Source organism: Phyllostomus hastatus, unplaced genomic scaffold (genome assembly GCF_019186645.2).
Source record: "Phyllostomus hastatus isolate PE091 unplaced genomic scaffold, TTU_PhHast_1.1 phas_contig_58, whole genome shotgun sequence".
In the NCBI taxonomy this organism is placed as follows: domain Eukaryota; kingdom Metazoa; phylum Chordata; class Mammalia; order Chiroptera; family Phyllostomidae; genus Phyllostomus; species Phyllostomus hastatus.
The window spans coordinates 31922876-31942114 of NW_025333916.1; the positions used below are offsets into that span (position 1 = coordinate 31922876).

Consider the following 19239-nt stretch of genomic DNA (forward strand, 5'->3'; position numbering starts at 1 on the left):
TTAAAGTGGGAAAACCCATCTGCTTGGATCATTGAGGTTAGAAACTGAGTAGTATTACTTTTCCAGAATAGATATAATAGTAGGGCATCTAAATTGTTTCCTGACCTGTTTGAGGGAGAGTCCAGACCCAGAAAAAATGTGGTGTATGAGTTTTCATATTTCTTAGTGGAAAAGAAGCAGACTTAAGTTATACATTTTTCAAGGCAATTGTAAAACTATTACTGTTTTTATAATAATCTTGCCTAAACTTATTTAATCTACTTAATATATATTATTTAAATGGGAAGTACTTTCACAGGGGAGTCACAATCAAATAATTCTCATTGACTCAATTAAACCATTTGGAAATTAATTCTTATTAAGTCTAAATACATGAATAGCTAGGGATGAGACTGAGAACCGCATTTTAAAAGCCCACCCCTCAAAAACAAACCATAATCTTTGTGGAGACGGGCGTGGTTTGGAGCACACCCTCCTTCAGACCGTCCAGGTGACTCTAATATCCCCCCCGGTGGAGCCACTGCTCACTTCCCTAGGACGGGTCGATAACCACTGTTCTGGAAAAATAAACATGTACAGACAGCAAGAAAAATTCTGAAAATATGAGTAAGCTTTGAAAACGAGGGCTATAAAAAAAGAGCGAGAAGGAAAGAATGAAGACAAATTGCCCTCTGTAAAAATGTATCTTCTAGGGAGTGGTCTGATGCGGCCTGTCCACTCTCAGCCCCGTCGTGGCTTCTCCCGTCCAGCACGGCCGCAGACGCAGGGTCACTGTGAGACGATGAGCATCAGGTGCAGGGCCCCTCACTGGCCAAGGCCCTTGCCAAGCTCTATGAGAAAGGGGTAATAGCAGCTTCACATAGTTATAAGTTTTGTAAAATTGGCAAAAGAACTTTGCATTAGTTTTAAAGCAGACTCCCCAAATTGCATAGCCTTTATGTGCCATAAAATCTGGAACCCACCCCTGTTCCTTGGCTGGTCGGTGGTCAGACAGGAGTTTATTCAAAACAACCCCTATTAAACCCCTATTTAACCCCTATTAAAATGCTTTTTAACACACCAGCTTTCTAAGTGCCTTTCCAGATGATTTCTTCAAACAAACTAATGAACCTCATTAGCTGATAAGATTCTTTGTTTAAAAAAAGGGGTTCCTAGCTAAAATAAAAAATAATAACCTTCTGCCAGAGGAAAGAAGGGGAAGGGCCTAGTTAAAGAAGAAGTATAAATGACCCATGGACATGGACCACAGTGTGGGGATTGACTGTGGGAGCAGGGCCTGGTAGAGGAGAGCAATGGGGTGGGGGGGGTGGTGGGGGGGTGGTGGGGGGGCGGGGGGGGATTGAGGCAACTATAATAGAACAACAATTAAGAGAAACTAGCCCTGGCTGAGGCAGCTCAATGGATTGCGCGCTGGCCTCCAAACCACAGGGTTGCCAGTTCAGTTCCCTGTCAGGTCCCCAATAGAGGGCATGTGAAAGGCAACCACATAGTGATATTCTTCTCCCTCTCTTTCTTCCTCCCTTCCCCTCTGTCTAAAATAAATAAATGAAATCTTTTAATAAAAATAGAAATAAATATTTGAATAATAATAATAATCTTCATTTGAAGTAAAGCCACACAGGTAACCATGGTAAATAATAACCAGGATATAGTAAGTAGTGCTGCATCTAATGACATTAGTGAATTCATAATATTTATTGAGGAACTACTATGTGCTGGGCATATGTTACAGATGAATAAACAAAATGGATAAAAATCTCTGCATTTGTAGAGCTTACAATCCAATGAGAAGGGTAAGATAAACAAAATGACAAAGTCTACCAGAGGCTAATAAATGCTGGGGAGAAAAATAAAAAGGAAAGGAGGCTAGAAAGGTGAGGAAATTAGTGTGGCAATTTTATTTTTAATGGCAACTTAATTGTTTTCACTTTATGGAGATATAATTGACATAAAACATTATGTAAGTTTTAAGTGTACAACATAGTGATTTTACAAATATATATATTTTTATATACATTGCAAAATGATGACCACAATAAAGTGAGCCAACACATCTACCACCTTTTATAGCGACAACTCTTTTTTTGCAGTGAGACTTTTTGAAATTTCTTTCTTAGCCACTCAAAAATATGCAATACAGCATTATTAACTGCAGTCGCCACACCATACCTTATGTCCCTGAACTCACTCATCGTACAGCTGGAAGCTCGTGCCCTTTGACCACTTTCACCCACTTTTCCCACACCCCACCCTCCAGCCCTGTCAGCTGCCAGTCTGTTTTCTGTATCTACAAGTTGTTCTTTTTTTAGATTACACATGTAAGTGAAATCGTCCAGTGTCTGTCGTACTTTTTCTGATTTATGCCACTTAACATAATGCCCTCAAGTTTAATTTATGTTCTTGCAAATGGCAGGATTTCCTTATTTTTATAGCTGACTAATATTACATTGTGTGTGTGTGTGTGTGTGTGTGTGTGTGTGTGTGACATTTTCCTCTGCTCATCGGTCCATGGATACTCAGGTTGTTTTCATGTCTTGACTATTGAAAATAATATTGCAATAAACAAGGGGGAGTTGCAGATATCTCTTCAAGGTAGTGATTTCATTTCCTTTGAATATATACCCAGAAATGAGATTGCTGAATCACAGAGTGGGGCTATTTTTTATTTCTTGAGGAACCTCGATGCCTTTTTCCATACTGACTGCACCAATTTACCTTCCCACCAGCAGTGCACAGTGGTTTCTCCCACTGGGAAGCTAGAAAAGGCTAGGAGATTAAGGTGAGAACTTTAAATAGAGTAGCCTGGGATGATCTCACCATGAAGGTGACAGTGGGCTGATTGCTGGGTAAAGAATATTCCATGCAGAGGATGCATACACATGTGTTCAAAGGTCAGCCAGGGGGCTAAGAGGCTGAGGCGCAGTGAGTGAGAGGGACTGGGTACAGGGGGAGACTGGAGAGGCCTCCGGGGCTCGCATCGGTCACAGAGGGCCTGAGCCACTGTGAGGACAGTGCTGTCAGGGAGAGAGGTTTTCCTGTCCACCTTTCTTTAATCCTCACAGTGGGACAAATAATAAAACTGATGTAAAACCAGATTAAGAGGAGAAAACCCAGTTAATATGTACACATGTGAGGTTATAAACGATGCTCCAAGAAATGATGAACCAGCCAGCTTGTTACACGTTTTAGACGAACGGTGCACTTGTGAAGATGCCAAAGAACAAAGACACTTAGGCTTGGCTGTTCATTAGTGAGAAATCTAAACAAAGTTTGTGTTTGGATCGTAAATTTCATAGAGTCACAAGTGTTGTTTATGTTAGCTTTTCTGCCCTGGCTTCCTTAACCTGAGCAATAAGGGGTCTCTCTTAGCCCCCACTCAAGCAAGGAGGGCACCTTCACGGGAAAGACTTGTTTCCTGCATTCAAGGAGATGGGGATGGGTCAAGGTGTCGCTCTTGTAACTTTAATTCAAAGTAATCAGTATGCCATGGAGGGATATTCTGGGGCGGCCTGCTCTGGGCCCAACAGTATTTGCTTCGAATAAAACAGGAAGCCATTGGAGGATGGCAGCGGGAGCTCACAGGGATCTGACTGACGTTTTGACGGGCTCACTCTGCTGTATAAAGAGTAAGTGTGTGGGTGGGGAGAAGTAAGGGGCGCACCATTAAATATCAGTGTTCCAGATTGGGCTTATTGAAGCAACTTTAGCTGTTCTGTAACACAGAAATAATTAATTAACACAGAAGTACCCCACCCCTACCCGGTTAACGAAGGCTTTCCCCTTTGGGTTTTAGCTTGATGAAGCCAGGTTTTGAGGGAAGCGGCATTTTGGAAATATAATAGCTTTGATATGGTCTCAGAGAGCCGATGGTTGGCAGGAAAACACAACCGAGTGAATCCTGGGGGCTGCATCTGACAGGCGGGTCCAGCCCAGCCAGGAGACATAGGCTCTACTGCTCTTCCCATCCGTACTCGTACTCTGAGATCCACAAGTGCAAGCAGGATGTAAGTGAGGGGAGTACGTGCTTGCTTTTTTTTATTCTCAATCACAGTGAAGCCTGAATGAAATTTGCAGATAAACTTAGGGCTACCAACAACTATGAAAACAGACAGTTTCCACCATCAGCATATATTCAAGTTAAATATGTATATATGACTCTGGAAGTGTTCATTATTTCTAGAGAATTGCTACAAATACAGACCTTAATCTGCTGGCTGCAGACTTTGCCCTAATTCCAGCACTACGGTCCCACGTGAGGACCCATTCGATACCCTTTTTAAAGCAGAGCTTCAGTTAAGAAAGTTTTCCTTTAAGATAATCATGGGGAAAAAAAGTAACCTATAAACCTCAAATAAAGAAATTCTTGGTTTGGGCTTTAAAAATTTTAGATCTAATAAACATTTTTCAGAAAAAAATTGACCTTTACTACCTCATTAGGCAAAAACCTACTAAGCGAGTCTAGCTTGTCCCTTCTGGTATCTGGTCCAAATATCAAACTCACACTATCATTTTCACCTGGAATCCCCTCATTGCCCTGCGTTACTTGGGAGTGTCATTGACAGATCAGAAACAAATGTTGCTTCCAACGATCACATGGCATTTTTACTGGTAAATAAGCATACATCTTTGCACTTTTGTTCCAGGCTTTTATTTATATAATCCATGCATGAAAATAAAGGGTAAAAATGTTCATTCTTAATGTTAGGCCTCTGTGCAAAATACATATTATGTAAGCTAATATGCATACCTCACTTACCTGCATGATTCCCTACACTGGCTAAATATTGTGTTCTCTCAGTATCCTACTTAAATTTGAGAGGCAGATTTTTATTGATTGGGAAAAATTGCCATTTGTACATGTCACTGTAAAATGCTGTTTTATGCAGTCTCATCTCTAGATAATCTGAACACAGTAAATATTAAAATGAGGAATTTTGAGAAGCAGTTTTTCATCACTCCAAAGAAGCTATTAGACCCTCAGGGAAATCTTGAATGGGAAGTATCACTAGTATTTATTTAGAGGAGATTTCATAGCCTTTGTGATATTGACAACAGTGAAAAACCTATTATAAAGACAAAAAGTACTTTTTTTGTCTTTATAAGGGTAAACCATCCTCTCCCCTCCCCTTGAGTGGCAAGCACCAAAATAAATGTCGTTATATAACCAATAGCATGGGTTTCGATATACATGGGAGATTCGGGGAAATAATAGCGATGCTGCTGCAAGTTGAAACCCTCACAGTACACCCAGCGGCTGGAGCACTGAGGGCTAAAGGGCTGTGTCTGCTCCTTACAGTCACTGAAGCCCCACCGAGGTTGTTGGGACTTCCACTCTGCCACGGTTCCTAGTAGGAAATTGTTCTCTCTCCTTAGTCAGGAATATCTAGAGAAAAAATCAACAGTCTCCACCCTGCCCACAATGTTTTCTCACTGGAATTGTGGAGTGGGGCGGAGACGTCAAAGCAGCTGAAGCTGTAAGAGCAATCTGGCCCCAGCACCCGTCACCTCATTGATTGTCGGGGTCGGGGCTGGGGACTGGGCTGACCAGCTCTCAGTCCTCTCTCCCTCATCCCTCCCTCAGGGTTCTGCCCAAAGCAGTGTCCTCCTGAACAGAGAATGGCCTAGATGCAAAGTCCCCCTCAAAGATAAAGAGCAATAACAATAAAGTAACATTAGCTGCTAAGTGTTGGGAATAAGACTAGCTGCCAGGCAGCATGGTAACATTTTTTCTCTTCTAATCCTTATAGTGGCCCTGGAGCTAGATATCAAGAAGTGGAGGCTTAGAAAAGTGCAGTAAACCTGCCCAACAGCATGCAACTAGAAAAAGGCAGGGCCAAGATTCGACATTTAACCCATATTTCCTAACCCCCATCCTCACAGGAACATTTTTGGTCTTTCTCCACCTCCCAACAGAGGTCGCACTAAAACAGAGTCTCAGGATTAACCTTGGCATGCAATATCTGTAAGTTGATCAGAAGGCTACTTTCAAAGAGTTAGCATTTGAAGTTCCGTCCAGGTGAGGAGGCTAAGAGATGTTAATTGTCCATTAACAGGAGGCTGTGCAATAGAGACATGAACACAGGGGCCCTTCTCCCAGGCTCCAGAATTAAACGGGTTGAGTTTGAAACCCACTTACGAACTGCATAGCCTTGAACACATTGCATCACACAGGGCCACTTCTCTGTGCCTCAGATTCCTCATGGGTCAAGTGGGAAACACTGTGCCAGCTTCAGAGGGTCCTCGTGAGGATTCAGTGCGATAATGTATATAAAGCGCAGAGCACAATGGCTGGCAAATGGAAAGTGTCCCAACAGCTTTATTATTATTATCACCACTATGGTTCTGATTCTCACTGTGATTATTATACTCAGATATTGCAACTCAGTGAATGAAGCATTGCCTTGGTTTGCCCCAGACCTAACCATTCCCAGGGGGAGCTCCTTAGTTCTGATATGTAAAAGAACTGATTAACAAGCCTTTTGGTGGGGGAGGGGCAGTGCTTTGGTTTATTTATTTTGATACTTGATGATTTCTTTTTAATTTAAAAGTCAGTGTGTTTATTTTTGCAAATACAACAAATAAAACAATTTGAAAGTACACAACGTAGCAGGTCGCAGTCTTCCCCGTCTCAGCCCCCGGGCTGGCACTCCTTGCCTCACTTTCCATAAACGCATGTGGCCCTACCTACCAGGCTGGACCATGTGAAATTGCCGTCTTCATAGGTCCCCACTGTTCTTCCATGTGAACCTTCAAATTGAGCTGGACACGCAATGCCCTGTTTTGTACACAAGCCTTACTTACCCCTTCTTGGGTTTGCTTTTGTCCCTTCACTGTTACTACACACCTTCCACCCCATTGTCTCAGGTGTCTCAGGCTGCCCTAACAAAGTACCATTGACTGGGTGCACAAGAGAAATTTATTTCTCACAGTTGCGGAGGCTGGGAAGTCCAAGAGCAAGGTGCCAGCAGATTCAGTGTCTGGCGAGGGCCTACTCCTCCTCACAGGGGGGAAGAGGCAAGGGCACTCTCTGGGCACTAATCCCATTCCTGAGGGCTCACCCTCCTGACCTAATCACCTCCCAAAGGCCCCACCTCCACATAAGATCACATTGTGAATTAAGTTTCAAATTATGAATTTTTTTGCAAAGGAAGGAATAATGACAAAGTATAATGATGAAAATGTAATAATGATTTTATTATATTTTCAAAGAGAGATTAAGAATAAGTTCATGTAGCTCATCCCTTTAGGGAAGCTTACAATCCTAATTAAAATGTTTAGTTACATGGGCTTGGCCTTTCAACCAAAAATATATAAGAAATATAAAGAAAGACAGTGATTGGCTGAAATTTTGTATTATTACCCAGAGCAAACAAGGATATAGTTTGGTTTTCTAACATTTCCCTTTGTTAAATTTATTGGGATGACATTGGTTAATAAGATCTCATAGGTTTCAAATGTGCACTTCTATGGCACATGATCTGTGTATTACATTGTGCACCCACCACCCAAAGTCAAATCATCTCCCATATATGTGTCCCCTTTGCCCTTTATTGTCCCCCCAACCCCCTTCCCTCTCTGGTAAACACCATAATGTTGTCTGTGTCTATGAATTTCAGTTTTGTATCCCACACATGGGAAATCATGTAGTTCTTAGCTTTTTCTGAGTGATTTACTTTGCTTAGCATAATATTCTCAAGGTCCATCCATGTTGTCACAAATGGCGATATTTCATCTTGTCTTATGGCTGAGTAGTATTCCGTTGTATATGTGGGCCACATCTTCTTTATCCAGTTCTCTATCAAAGGACACTTTGGTTGTCTCCGTGTCTTGGCCACCATGGATAATGCTGCAATAAATATAGGGGTGCATTTATCTTTGAGAATAAATGTTTTCAATTTTGGGAGGTAGACATCCAGAATAGGGATTGCTGGGTCATAGTAACTCTGTTCTTAATTTCTTGAGGAACCTCCATACTGTTTTCCATAATGACTGTACCAGTTATATTCCCGCCAGCAGTGAATGAGGGTTCCTTTTTCTCCACAACCTCCCCAACACTTGTTATTATTCCCTGTTGTGTTAATAATAGACATTCTAACGGGTGAGAGGTGGTATCTCACTGTAGTTTTCATCTGCATTTCCCTAATAGCTACTGAATTTGAACACCTTTTCATGTATCTGTTGGCCATTTGTATGTCTTCTTGGGAGAAGTGTCTGTTCAGGTCCTCTGCCCATTTTTTAATTAGATTGTTTGTTTAGTGTTGTTATATGAGTTCTTCATATATTTGGGCATTAACCCCTTGTCAGAACTGTTTTTTGCAAATATCATCTCCCATTCAGTTGGTTGCCTTTATGTTTTGTTGGTTTCTTCTGCTGCACAGAAGCTCTTTAGTTTAATATAGTCCTACGCATTTATTCTTGCCTTTACTTGCCTTGTTTTTGGATTCAAAGTCAGAAAATGTTCTCTACAACCAAGGTCCATGAGATAGTACCTGTGTTTTCTTCTACATTAGTTATTGTTTCAGATCCTACATTTTGGTCTTTGATCCATTTTCAATTCATTTTTGTACATGAAGACAAACTATAATCTAGTTTCATTCTTTTGCATGTGGTTTTCCAATTTTCCCAGCATTATTTATTGAAGAGGCTTTCATTTCTCCATTGTGTATGTGTTTGGCTCTTTTGTCAGACATTATTCACCCAAATATATATGGTTTTATTTCTGGGCTCTCAATTCTGTTCCATTGGTCATAGTTCTGTGGTGTAGTTTGAAGTCAGGTAGCTATGATACCTTCAGCTTTGTTCTTTTCTCTCACGATTGCTTTGCCTGTTCAGAGTCTTTAGTGGTTCCATGCAAATCTGATAATTTTTTTTGTTCTATTTCTTTAAAAAATGACATTGGCATTTTGATGGAGCTGGCATTAAATCTGTGAATTGCTTTAGGTACTATGGTGATTTTAACTCTGTTGATTCTTTCAATCCATGAGCACAGAATGTCTTTCCATTTAATTGTTGTTTTTTTATCTCTTTTAGTAATGCATTGTAGTTTTCAGTATATAGGGCCTTCACATCTTTTGTTAAGTTTATTCCTAGCTATTTTACTCTTTTAGTTGCAGTTGCAAAAGGAATTTGTTTTTCATTTCTTTTTCTGAAATTTCATTGTTAGTATATGGGAAAGCAATGGATTTTTTTGTACACTGATTTTGTGTCCTGCAACTTTATTCTATTTGTTTATTGTTTCTAATAATTTTTTTGGTGGAGTCTTTAGAGTTTTCTATTTACAATATGATGTCATCTGCAAAAGGTGACACTTTTACTTCTTCATTCCCAGATTGGATGCCTTTTATTTCTTTCTCTTGCCTGAATGCTCTGGCTAGGACTTCCAGAACTATGTTGAAGAAGAGAGGTGAGAATGGACATCCTTGTTTTGTTCCTCATTTTAGAGGAAAAGCTTCCAGTGTTTCACCATTGAGTATGGTATTAGCTGAAGGTCTGTCATATATGGCCTTCATTATGTTAAAGTACTTTCCTTCCATACCCATTTCATTGGATGTTTTCATCATAAATAGATGTTGTATCATATCAAATACTGTTCTGCATGTATTGATAAAATCATATGGTTTTTACCTTTGTTTTGCTAATGTGATATATTACATTGATCAATTTGCATATATTGAACCATCTTGGTGCCTGGAATGAACCCCACTTGATTGTGATGTGTTATTTTTTTTTAAGATTTTATTTTATTTTTTTTATTTTTTAGAGAGGGAAGGGAGGGAGAAAGAGAGAGAGAGAGAAACATCAATGTGCGGTTGCTGGGGGTCATGGCCTGCACCCCAGGCATGTGCCCTGACTGGGAATCGAACCTGCGACACTTTGGTTCGCAGCCTGCGGTCAATCCACTGAGCTACGCCAGCCAGGGCCGTGATGTGTTATTTTTTAATGTATTGTTGTATTCAGTTTGCTAGTATTCTGTTTAGGGTTTTTGATCTGTACTTATCAGAGATATTGATCTGTAGTTTCCTCTTTTGTGCTATCCCTGCCAGCTTTTGGTATCAGGGCTATGTTGATCTCATAAAATATGCTAGGAAGTATTGCCTCTTCTTCAATTTTCTGGAAGAGTTTGAGAAGGATAGGCATTAAATATTATTTGAATGTTTGGTAGAATTCACTACTGAACCCATCTGGTCCTAGACTTGTATTTTGGGGAAGGTTTTTAATGGTTGTTTCCATTTCCTCACTGTTGATCAGTCTATTTAGATTTTCCAGTCCTTCATGGTTCAGTTTAGGAAGGTTATATATGAATTCAACATTGGAGTTTTGACAGACACAAACTTTCAGTCTGTAGACCCTACCCCAACTCTACTCTGTTAACATTATTAAAAATTATTATTAAAAAAATATTTTTATTTCCCCTTCAAAGAAGCACAGCCCTCAGCTTCTTAAACTCCTTCTACATTCATTGTCTAAATCACATTCTCTGATTGCCTGATTAACACAATTTAATAATTTATTATTTATATAATATTTAATACAGATATGTCACATTTTGTTATTTTTCTCTGTTGCTTTATGTTATATTGTCTTAACTAGATTTAAATGCCTTACACAGAAGTGCTATGTTTAAATCTCTGTATTTAATCAAGTCCTAACCTAAGGATATACGAGAAACTCTAATAGTTTGTTCACTGAATCTTTGGTAATGCAAAGTCTGTTTTTCTATAAAGCCATTCACCAATACTGGCATTTGCTAATGGTTCTGCCTAGGGATTCTGTAATATTATTGTATTACTTTTTCTTGATAATGAATTTTGATTATAGGAACATTTAATGTAATAGAAGTCAACCATGTGAATGATCTCAGATCCTGGACCCTCCTCCCCCTAAAAACTACATTCTGAGAAAGCTTGCTACCAAAATTTAGAGTGATTCCCCAGACCATTAAATGATACTGCTGTGACCTTACCCCAACCCAATAGGTATTCAGTTATTAGTTATAAAAATTCAGTTAAGGTTTTTCAAGGTTTTGTTGTTTTTTTCAAGTAGAAATCTAATAAAACATCAGTGATCATTTTTAGATCTTCATTCTCAGTCTGTTTATAAACCAATATTAATATTTTAGATTAATATAATTTTATTAATATTTAGTAATCACTTCCTATATATTGTGAGGTTTTATTTTTTGGATAATATTTAAGAGGTTGTTTTCATGAGTCTTTTTAAAGGTTTGTTTTTTCAATTACAGTTTACGTTCACTATTGTTTTGTGTTAGTTCTAGGTGGACAGCATAGTGGTTAGACAGTCATATACTTTACAAGGTGGTCCCCCCAATATTTCCAGTACCCACCTGGCATCATAAATAGTTATTACAATATTACTTAGGATATTTCCTACATTGTAATTTATATCCTTGTGACTTTTCTGTAACTACCAATTTGTACTTCTTAATCCCTTCACCTTTTCACCCAGCTGCCACCTCCTTTCCCTCTGGTAACCATTAGTCTGTTCTCTGTATCTATGAGTCTGTTTCTATTTTGTTTCTTTGTTTATTTTGCTTTTTCAGATTCCACATATAAGTGAAATTATATGGGTCTTTCTCTGTCTGATGTATTTCACATGGCATAACATCCTCTAGGTTCAGCCATGCTGCTTCAGCTTCTTAAACTCCTCTTACATTCATGAGTCTTTATTGACTCATGAACTTGAGGCCTTCAAGTTTATTTACAATAAGATTTTCCTGAAAGAATTATGCTAAGTGAAATAAGCCAGGCAGTGAAAGACAAATACCATATGATCTCACCTTTAACAGGAACCTAAACAACAAAACAAAGAAACAAGCAAAATAAAACCAAAGACACTGAAATAGAGAACAGTCTGACAGTGTTCAGAGGGGAGAGGAGGGAATTTCAGGGGAATTTCAGGGGAAAAGGGGAAGGGTTTACAGGAAGAAGTATAAAGGACACATGGATAAAAACTAGGGGTGGGTAGAAATGGGAGGGAGAAGGGGAGGGCTGAGTGGGTGGGTTAGGATGGGAGTAAAAGATAGAAAATTGTACTGCAACAATTAAAATAAAAAAATTTTAAAAAATTAAAAATCAAAGTAAAAAAATTCCTTATTTAAGAAAATGAGCTCCATCTAGTGGATAATATGTAATATTACAACCTGCAAAGAAAAATATCAAAGTTCCTAGAATATTCCATATTAAGCTTTTTATGACCTATTAATAAATTTTTTGTCTTAATGAGTAATATTTCAAAATTTTAACTGTTTTAAGATATTTATCAGTATTTGTTATAAACCTTGTAGTGGAGAGTCTGTAAGACTTGCTTAAATTAATTGGAAAAAATATAGTAATAAAAAACACAAATTACTGATTTTTTGGTTATATCAATATTTACTCAATTGAACTAAGAAAAGTAAACTATAAATTATACTCCTTTATCTCTCATATTTTTGTTAATGCGTAGCAAGGAGGAGGTTCTTATTTTTTATCTTCTTAAACAGTGAGAACAGGTGAGACCGTGCACGTAGAGGGTGGTATGGCTGTTGACAATGCAATATACAGATGCTGTGTTATATAACAGTGCACTTGAAACCTGTGTAATTAACTAATTAACCTCCATAAATTCAATAAAATTTAAAATACGTCAGTAAGAACATCTTGATATTCAAGGGAACTCAATATAAGCCTTTTTTTTATGTGTTCACACTGTTAAGTCATCCTCATGCTGATGAGCTTTCATGACTAAAGAAATTTCTTCTCCTCTCCAGAGTTCTTGCATATCTTTCAGCTGTATACTTAATTCCTTCAAATGCCCTCTTTAAATAAAATACTTCTCTTCTATGAAGACTTCTCAGATACCCCAGCCTGGATTAATCTCATCTCCTTCAGCTTCTGTATCTCACTGTGCTCGTATCAGGTGGTTAGTAAATGCGTATTTAATTCAGCAAACCCACGAAGAGTCTGCCAGACATCCCTAATATGTTTCTCTAGTGATTGGAGGCCCCTTTCCCCTATTGGCCTTCCTCAGGATTGCCAAAAGTCCCACGAGCATGACACGCCTCTCTAGGTGAAACAAATGTCCCCTGTATGGGTGTCACAGTTATGAACACACATTTGTAGTTTACATAATTATATGCTGGAGCCGGAAGAACTTCATGAGCAACAGATCATTAAATCCAGTTAGCCCGTTAACTTTGGCCAGGCAACTTTCCTAGGGGTCAGTATTCGTGTCTATAAAATGAGTCTATTCACCTAGATGGTCTTTCATTGTCCTTTAAGGACCAAATAAATGCATTTATAAAGACATACAATTCTAAGAAAATGTTAAATGTTTGTGACCGGTAAAGCTACATTATGAGTTTTCCCTCTTTTTAAAAAGAACTAGATAGACCGAGTCAATTTAGTCATAGATTCATAGGTGAGCCATGAGACATCCAGTCCCCAGCTTTTTCTTCCACTTGGGCTTCTAAGCCTTGGCTCATAACACTATTTATTAATAATTCCAATGGGGAAAGTAAAATAAAGTTTTGAAATTAGCTGGCTAATAGTTGGAATAAATGTTCCAATAGGGAAAAATATTGGTAACAACTGAACTTGAACTCATTTATTTATTTATTCACTCAACAATCTTTAACCACATTCCTGAGCTATTACCCTCCTCTCATAAGAACACATGTGAGCTGACTTTATTTTAGTGCTGGTTGATGTTTGACTAGAAAAGCACTCTGTGGAAAGATTATGTAGATTATAAGGGCTGTGATGTTAAAAACTGTGCATGTGTGATTCTTTTTTCCCTCAACTCTAAAATCTGTGTTGCTGAGCACGATGCCTTTCATTCATTCACTCATTCATTCAAACCACTTAGCAAAGTTTTCTGAAGTGCTAGGAACAGAGTCTTTGTTCTCAGAGAGCTCATAGTCAAGGAAAGGGGACCAAGCAGTAAGAGTTTCTATTCCTGGTAATCGCTGCAGATAGGGAGTGGGAAAGGGCGTTGGGAGCACAGAGAAGGGCACCTCATGCCTTTCAAGTGAAGGCTGACTCCTCAAGGATGAACAACGATTAGGTGGGAGCAGGAGGTTAGGTAATGGTAGCCTGAGATGGTGGTTCTGTATCGGTGGAGCTGAAATGCCCGGTGGAGCCTGGTAACCGAGTTGCATGCTGAGGCTGGGAAAATGTAGTTGAGAATGGATTATTAAGATTCTGTCAATATGGCCAAGAAATGTGGACTTTATCCTGAGAACAACACTGAGCTCCTGAAAAGTTTTAAACTGATGAGTGACGTAGTCAGATTTATAGTTTAAGAAGAATCACTCTTAGTACAGTGTGGAAAATGGATTCATTTTTAAGGCTGTTACAATTGTAGGTGAGAGTTGATGGAGAGGGGACAGAGGGAAGTGGATACAATAGAAGTTAGTGATTGTGTAGGTGTGGACGAAAGGGAGAGAAGCCCAGGTATGCAGATGCGATGATCTTAGGCATACAATGAGCAGTTGTTGAATTAAACCCAAATAGTTAGTAAATTACTATGTATTTATTCTTTTCCTAAAAGAAATTCTACACTTAAGGGAACTCTTCTTTTCAGAATGATTTCTTTTTAACTGATGTTAAGGGACCTATGTCTTGTATCTGGTTGGTTAGCAAAAGTATTGAGTGTCCCAAAGCTTAGGAAGACAAGAGTATGAATACATTGTGTTCTTTCACTTTTGTGTATTTCAGTATTACTGGTTTTTAACAACAGGGCCAGCTGTAGACTTTTCCCACTGTCAGTTCCTAAACTGAGACCTCCCTTTGCTAAAATGTCAACATGGGAGTATTCACAGCAACATCATCTCTCTTCCTTCTTTCACAGTTTCGACGTGGACAATGGCACATCTGCGGGACGGAGTCCCTTGGACCCCATGACGAGCCCAGGATCTGGGTTAATTCTCCAAGCAAACTTTGTCCACAGTCAACGTCGGGAGTCGTTCCTGTATCGATCCGACAGCGATTATGACCTCTCTCCAAAGTCTATGTCCCGGAACTCCTCCATCGCCAGCGACATGTAAGTGTGGGGTGGGAAAGAGAAGAGGCAGTTTCTACGGAAAATCAAGTTAGCTTATCTCTGGAGTTGATGATGTCGTCAAACCAGTGCTATTCATTTGACTCCATTGTTCTAAAATTTAGAAGGAATGGTGAGGAAAATTGTACAATCTGAAGATAAATGTTAGATTTAACTTGAGTACACTGTCGCTGTTGATAAGAAGCATTTATTTTCCCACAGACACATTGTCTGAGAAAATCGAAAATTAAATTTTTAATGGAAACATGTGCACTTAAAACATTAATTTATACTCATGTTGGAACTGAGTTTTGGCTATCCAGCCCCATGAATATTTTCTAATATGTCAAAAAACTTTAAACTCAGTTTGAAAATCCCTGTGATACTAGAGTGGACAGCATTTTAAGTATATCTCAATTGGTGTGTCATAAAGATGTTAGCAGGGGTCTGCCAGATCACTTGAGAGGTCTTTGTGGGGGAGGGGGGCGGTGAGGTGCATAGAGTTGCCTAAATTAAACTATTTTTAGAACATGAATCACTGGCGGCAAGCACAGAAAGCCTTAGATAGACTCCAATATCATTTCAGAGATAACACAAATTGGCAAATAATTAAAACTGATAAGCAGGTTCACAGATCATGCACGATTATTAGCTCATTTTCTCAGCAGCCAAGTCCTGGGTTTACTCTCATGTTCTTTAGCTTTCTAAGTTATGGCAGCTTCTAAATGGGACCGTACTCTCACTGAACACCTACACTGTCATTGGTGGTAATTCTTACCGCCGTACACAGAGTTGGTCTCCACCTCACTCCTCTGTATCTAACCATTTGTCCAGTAACACTCACCGTTTTCTCAGGATGCCATCTCAAAATCTCGGGGCAGGTTGCCGTTCATCTCACAGAGATTAACTTACGTAAGGCCTCTGCAGGTCTAGTGTTGTTCTCGGTGCCCTAACAGATCACCAGAGTAGTCCAATGGGTCTGAATGGGGCTCCAGAAATGAAACTGTGCTTTACTCATTTTCACAGCATATTTGCTCTCGGTTGCCATTTTATTGACATTTGTAAAATGATAATACAATTAATGCTGTAGCCTCCCTAGGAATGAGCAACTAAACTACAATCATTTAATTCAAATAGTGAATTATTAAACTCTTATTGTATAGCTGTCCCTGTTTGAAGCACTGCAGGAGATATAAGAAAACCATAAGACAATGTTCTTGATTTCAAATAATGTATAATCTATATATGGAATAACAGATCTCAGACCAAATGATTAGTGAAAAAGATGTATATAAGCTCTAATTTGTGTACTTGTGGACTAAAGGTAAAAGTATCTCGCTATCTACTATAATAATGCACAGGACTACGTGATCTTTCAAAAATGTATATTTTTTCCTGTGCTTTTTTGGCAACAAAACTCCTTCAATAAGTTATATCTCCCCATTCTCCTGTCCCCACCCCAGAGACCTACACCTTTTCTCTGCCCTTTTCTTACCAACACTGTGTTGCCTTAATATTCTGAAATCTATCTCCCATTCATATTGCTCTTTGCACATCTATTAACTAAAGATTGGATATTAATAGATTCTACTACCATAAAGTAGAAGGCATGTTGCCAGTTATTGGAGGAAATACAGGGGTGGGCAAAAGTAGGTTTATAGTTGTTAGCATGGAAAAGGTTATGATTATTACAATAGATTTATTAACTCAAAAGAATGCCACAATGGCACAGTGCCCTTAGGTACAATCTTGTAAGTGCTCAAATCACTGGCACTCATTATTTACACATTTGTGTAGTCTACTTGCCATGCACAAGCACACCTTGGCTCAGAGTTCTTTATTGTCATCAGTAAACTTACTTTGCCCGCTCCTGCGTGTTCCGGGGTGATAAGAGGAGCTGGTGAGGGAGGGGTCCGTGAGAAGGAGGGCAGAGCCAACAAAACAATGATCAAAGCCAGGAGATGAAAACCGCCTTGTGCAGGATAGGGCAAAAGTAGGTTTACAGTTGTTCATGTGGAAAATAATACAGTAAATAATAAGTAATAATAAAATAATAAACTCTGTGTTTCAGGTACTTGCAACTGTAAACTTACTTTTGTCCCACCCTATATTTACTGTTAATTCCTTGTATTAATGGTATGTACTCTTCTTTACCCCAGAACAACTTCCTTTTTCCAATGCCTCTATTTCTGTAGTTTTAATCCCATTTTGTCAGGTTTGAAATTGAAGACATTTATTTAATCATTCACACATAATGAAAACACTTACTGAGCAACTGTAGTGTATGCCAAGCTCCCAATATGCCCATGGGCCGGTCTTGCACTTACTACCTTTGTGGTAAAGTGCAGTGGCACCATCTGTGAGGCATCCCATCCAGGGAGCACCAGGTTAAAGGAGCAATGTTTGCATAATGTGAGGCAGGGGAAATCATGGCTCAGTTCAGAAGTGAGTCTGGAGAGGAGATCCAAGATGGTGGAGGACTAAGTAGAAGCTAGACTCACCTCCCCCAGGACCAATCTGGAATTACAATGAAATTGTTGAGAAATCATCCAGAATAACCAATGGAACAATAGCTGGAGAGAAGCCTTATAACCACACACAGATGGAAGAAACCACTTCACCATAACATGACCCATATAGAGTGTAGAGGAGATTTCAGAGGGCTGGCTGAGCTCCCACAAGTGGCAGCTGAAGTGCTGAAGGGGAATTCAGGGTCTGGGGGGTTCCCCTTGAGAACTCTGGGGTCTAAACTCGAAGTTGGGCTCCCCAGCCTACAGCACCAGAGCCAGGAAAGGAGCCCAGTTAACATCCAGCTATGAAAAGTGGCAGGATTTCTGTCTGCAGAAAAGATGGCTGGAGTCACAGAGAGCCTTTTAAAGGACCAACACACATAATTTTGCTTGCAGCCACTCCCCCTGGGCTCTAGCAAAGTGGGGACAGCAAAGTGGGGACAGTGTACTAGAGATGCTGGAGGAGAGTCTGAGGATGGGGGCTTTGGGGAAAGAACTAAGGCAGCAGTTGCCAGGATCCCTGTGCAGCATCATTCCCCATACTGCAGGAGCCATCTTGCCTAGACAGAGCACTCCCTTCTGAGTGGCATCAGCCTAAGGGGAAGCAATAGCAGCCCCCCGCCCCAGGAATTACTCTGCCCCACCCTGTGGTACTTAAGCTTGACTGCTGAATACAGATGGACTAGATTAACAATGGAAGTAGGCAGCCACAGACTGAGGATTACTGGTAGCTTCAAACAGGCTTCCTAGGGCCAGACTGGGACACCATCTGACATCACTAGGGGTGGATCCAGAAAGAGAAAACAGTGAGATGAATTCCACCGCGGTCTTCTTCACGACTTGCATTATTTTCTCTCCTGCATAGCTTTTTAACATTCATTTCTTATCCTTCAAGTTTGCCCATATTAAGTCACTAGTTTTTTTATATTACAGTTTATTTCATATCTCATATTTTGCTCCTCCCTTCTCTTATTGCATTTTACCTTCTTTTTCTTCTTATTTTTTTTGTTTTAACTTTTATTTTCTCTCTTGCTACAACTTGTTTCCATTCCACATTCTTATTCTCTAGACTCTCAAAACCATTTTTCTTGTCATTAGTCATCTCACCTTCCTTTTCCTGTTCTTAAAATACCCTTATTCCCTCTCCACCTTTATCAGTCTTTGCTCATCAGTTGTGGATATGGTGGTGGTTGTTGCATTTCTCTGATTTTATTTCTAGATCTTCACTATTTTCGCATTTCAGATCTCAAATTTTACCATGCCTCTCTCCTATCCATTTTGTCTTCCTCCTGCCCTTTCTTTTTTTGCTCTAAATTTTCATTTTTCCCTGTCTTATCCTGGTTTCCATTCCTCACTCTTAGTATTGCTTCTCCTTCTATCACTTCAAAATTACTTGTCTTTCCTATAGACATATCTTAACCTTTTCTTTCTTTTTTTTTCTCCCTCTTACTCCCTTCCCAGCTATATTAATCTTTGCTCATTGTTGTCGATAACACTGTGGTGGATCTTTTTCTCCAGTTTGATTAGTATTTTTTCTTCTCTCTCTCACTTTTTGACTTTTTTTTTCAAGATTTTATTTATTTATTTTTAGAGAGAGGAAGGGAGAGAGAAAGAGAGGGAAACATCAATATGTGGTTGCTTCTCAAGCGCCCCCTACTGGGGACCTGACCCACAACCCAGGCATGTTCCC

General features: G+C 39.4%; 1 protein-coding gene across 7 annotated transcripts in view; it reads left to right on the forward strand.

Moving 5' to 3' along the window:
- The window catches only part of PDE4D (phosphodiesterase 4D), a 1296708-nt gene that overhangs the window by 1083877 nt on the left and 193592 nt on the right, over positions 1-19239 (forward strand). For all 7 annotated transcript variants that reach the window (XM_045847957.1, XM_045847956.1, XM_045847958.1 and 4 more), the window contains one exon: positions 14851-15042. In XM_045847957.1, coding sequence (XP_045703913.1) covers positions 14851-15042 — 192 coding nt within the window. The remainder of the gene's footprint in view (positions 1-14850; positions 15043-19239) is intronic.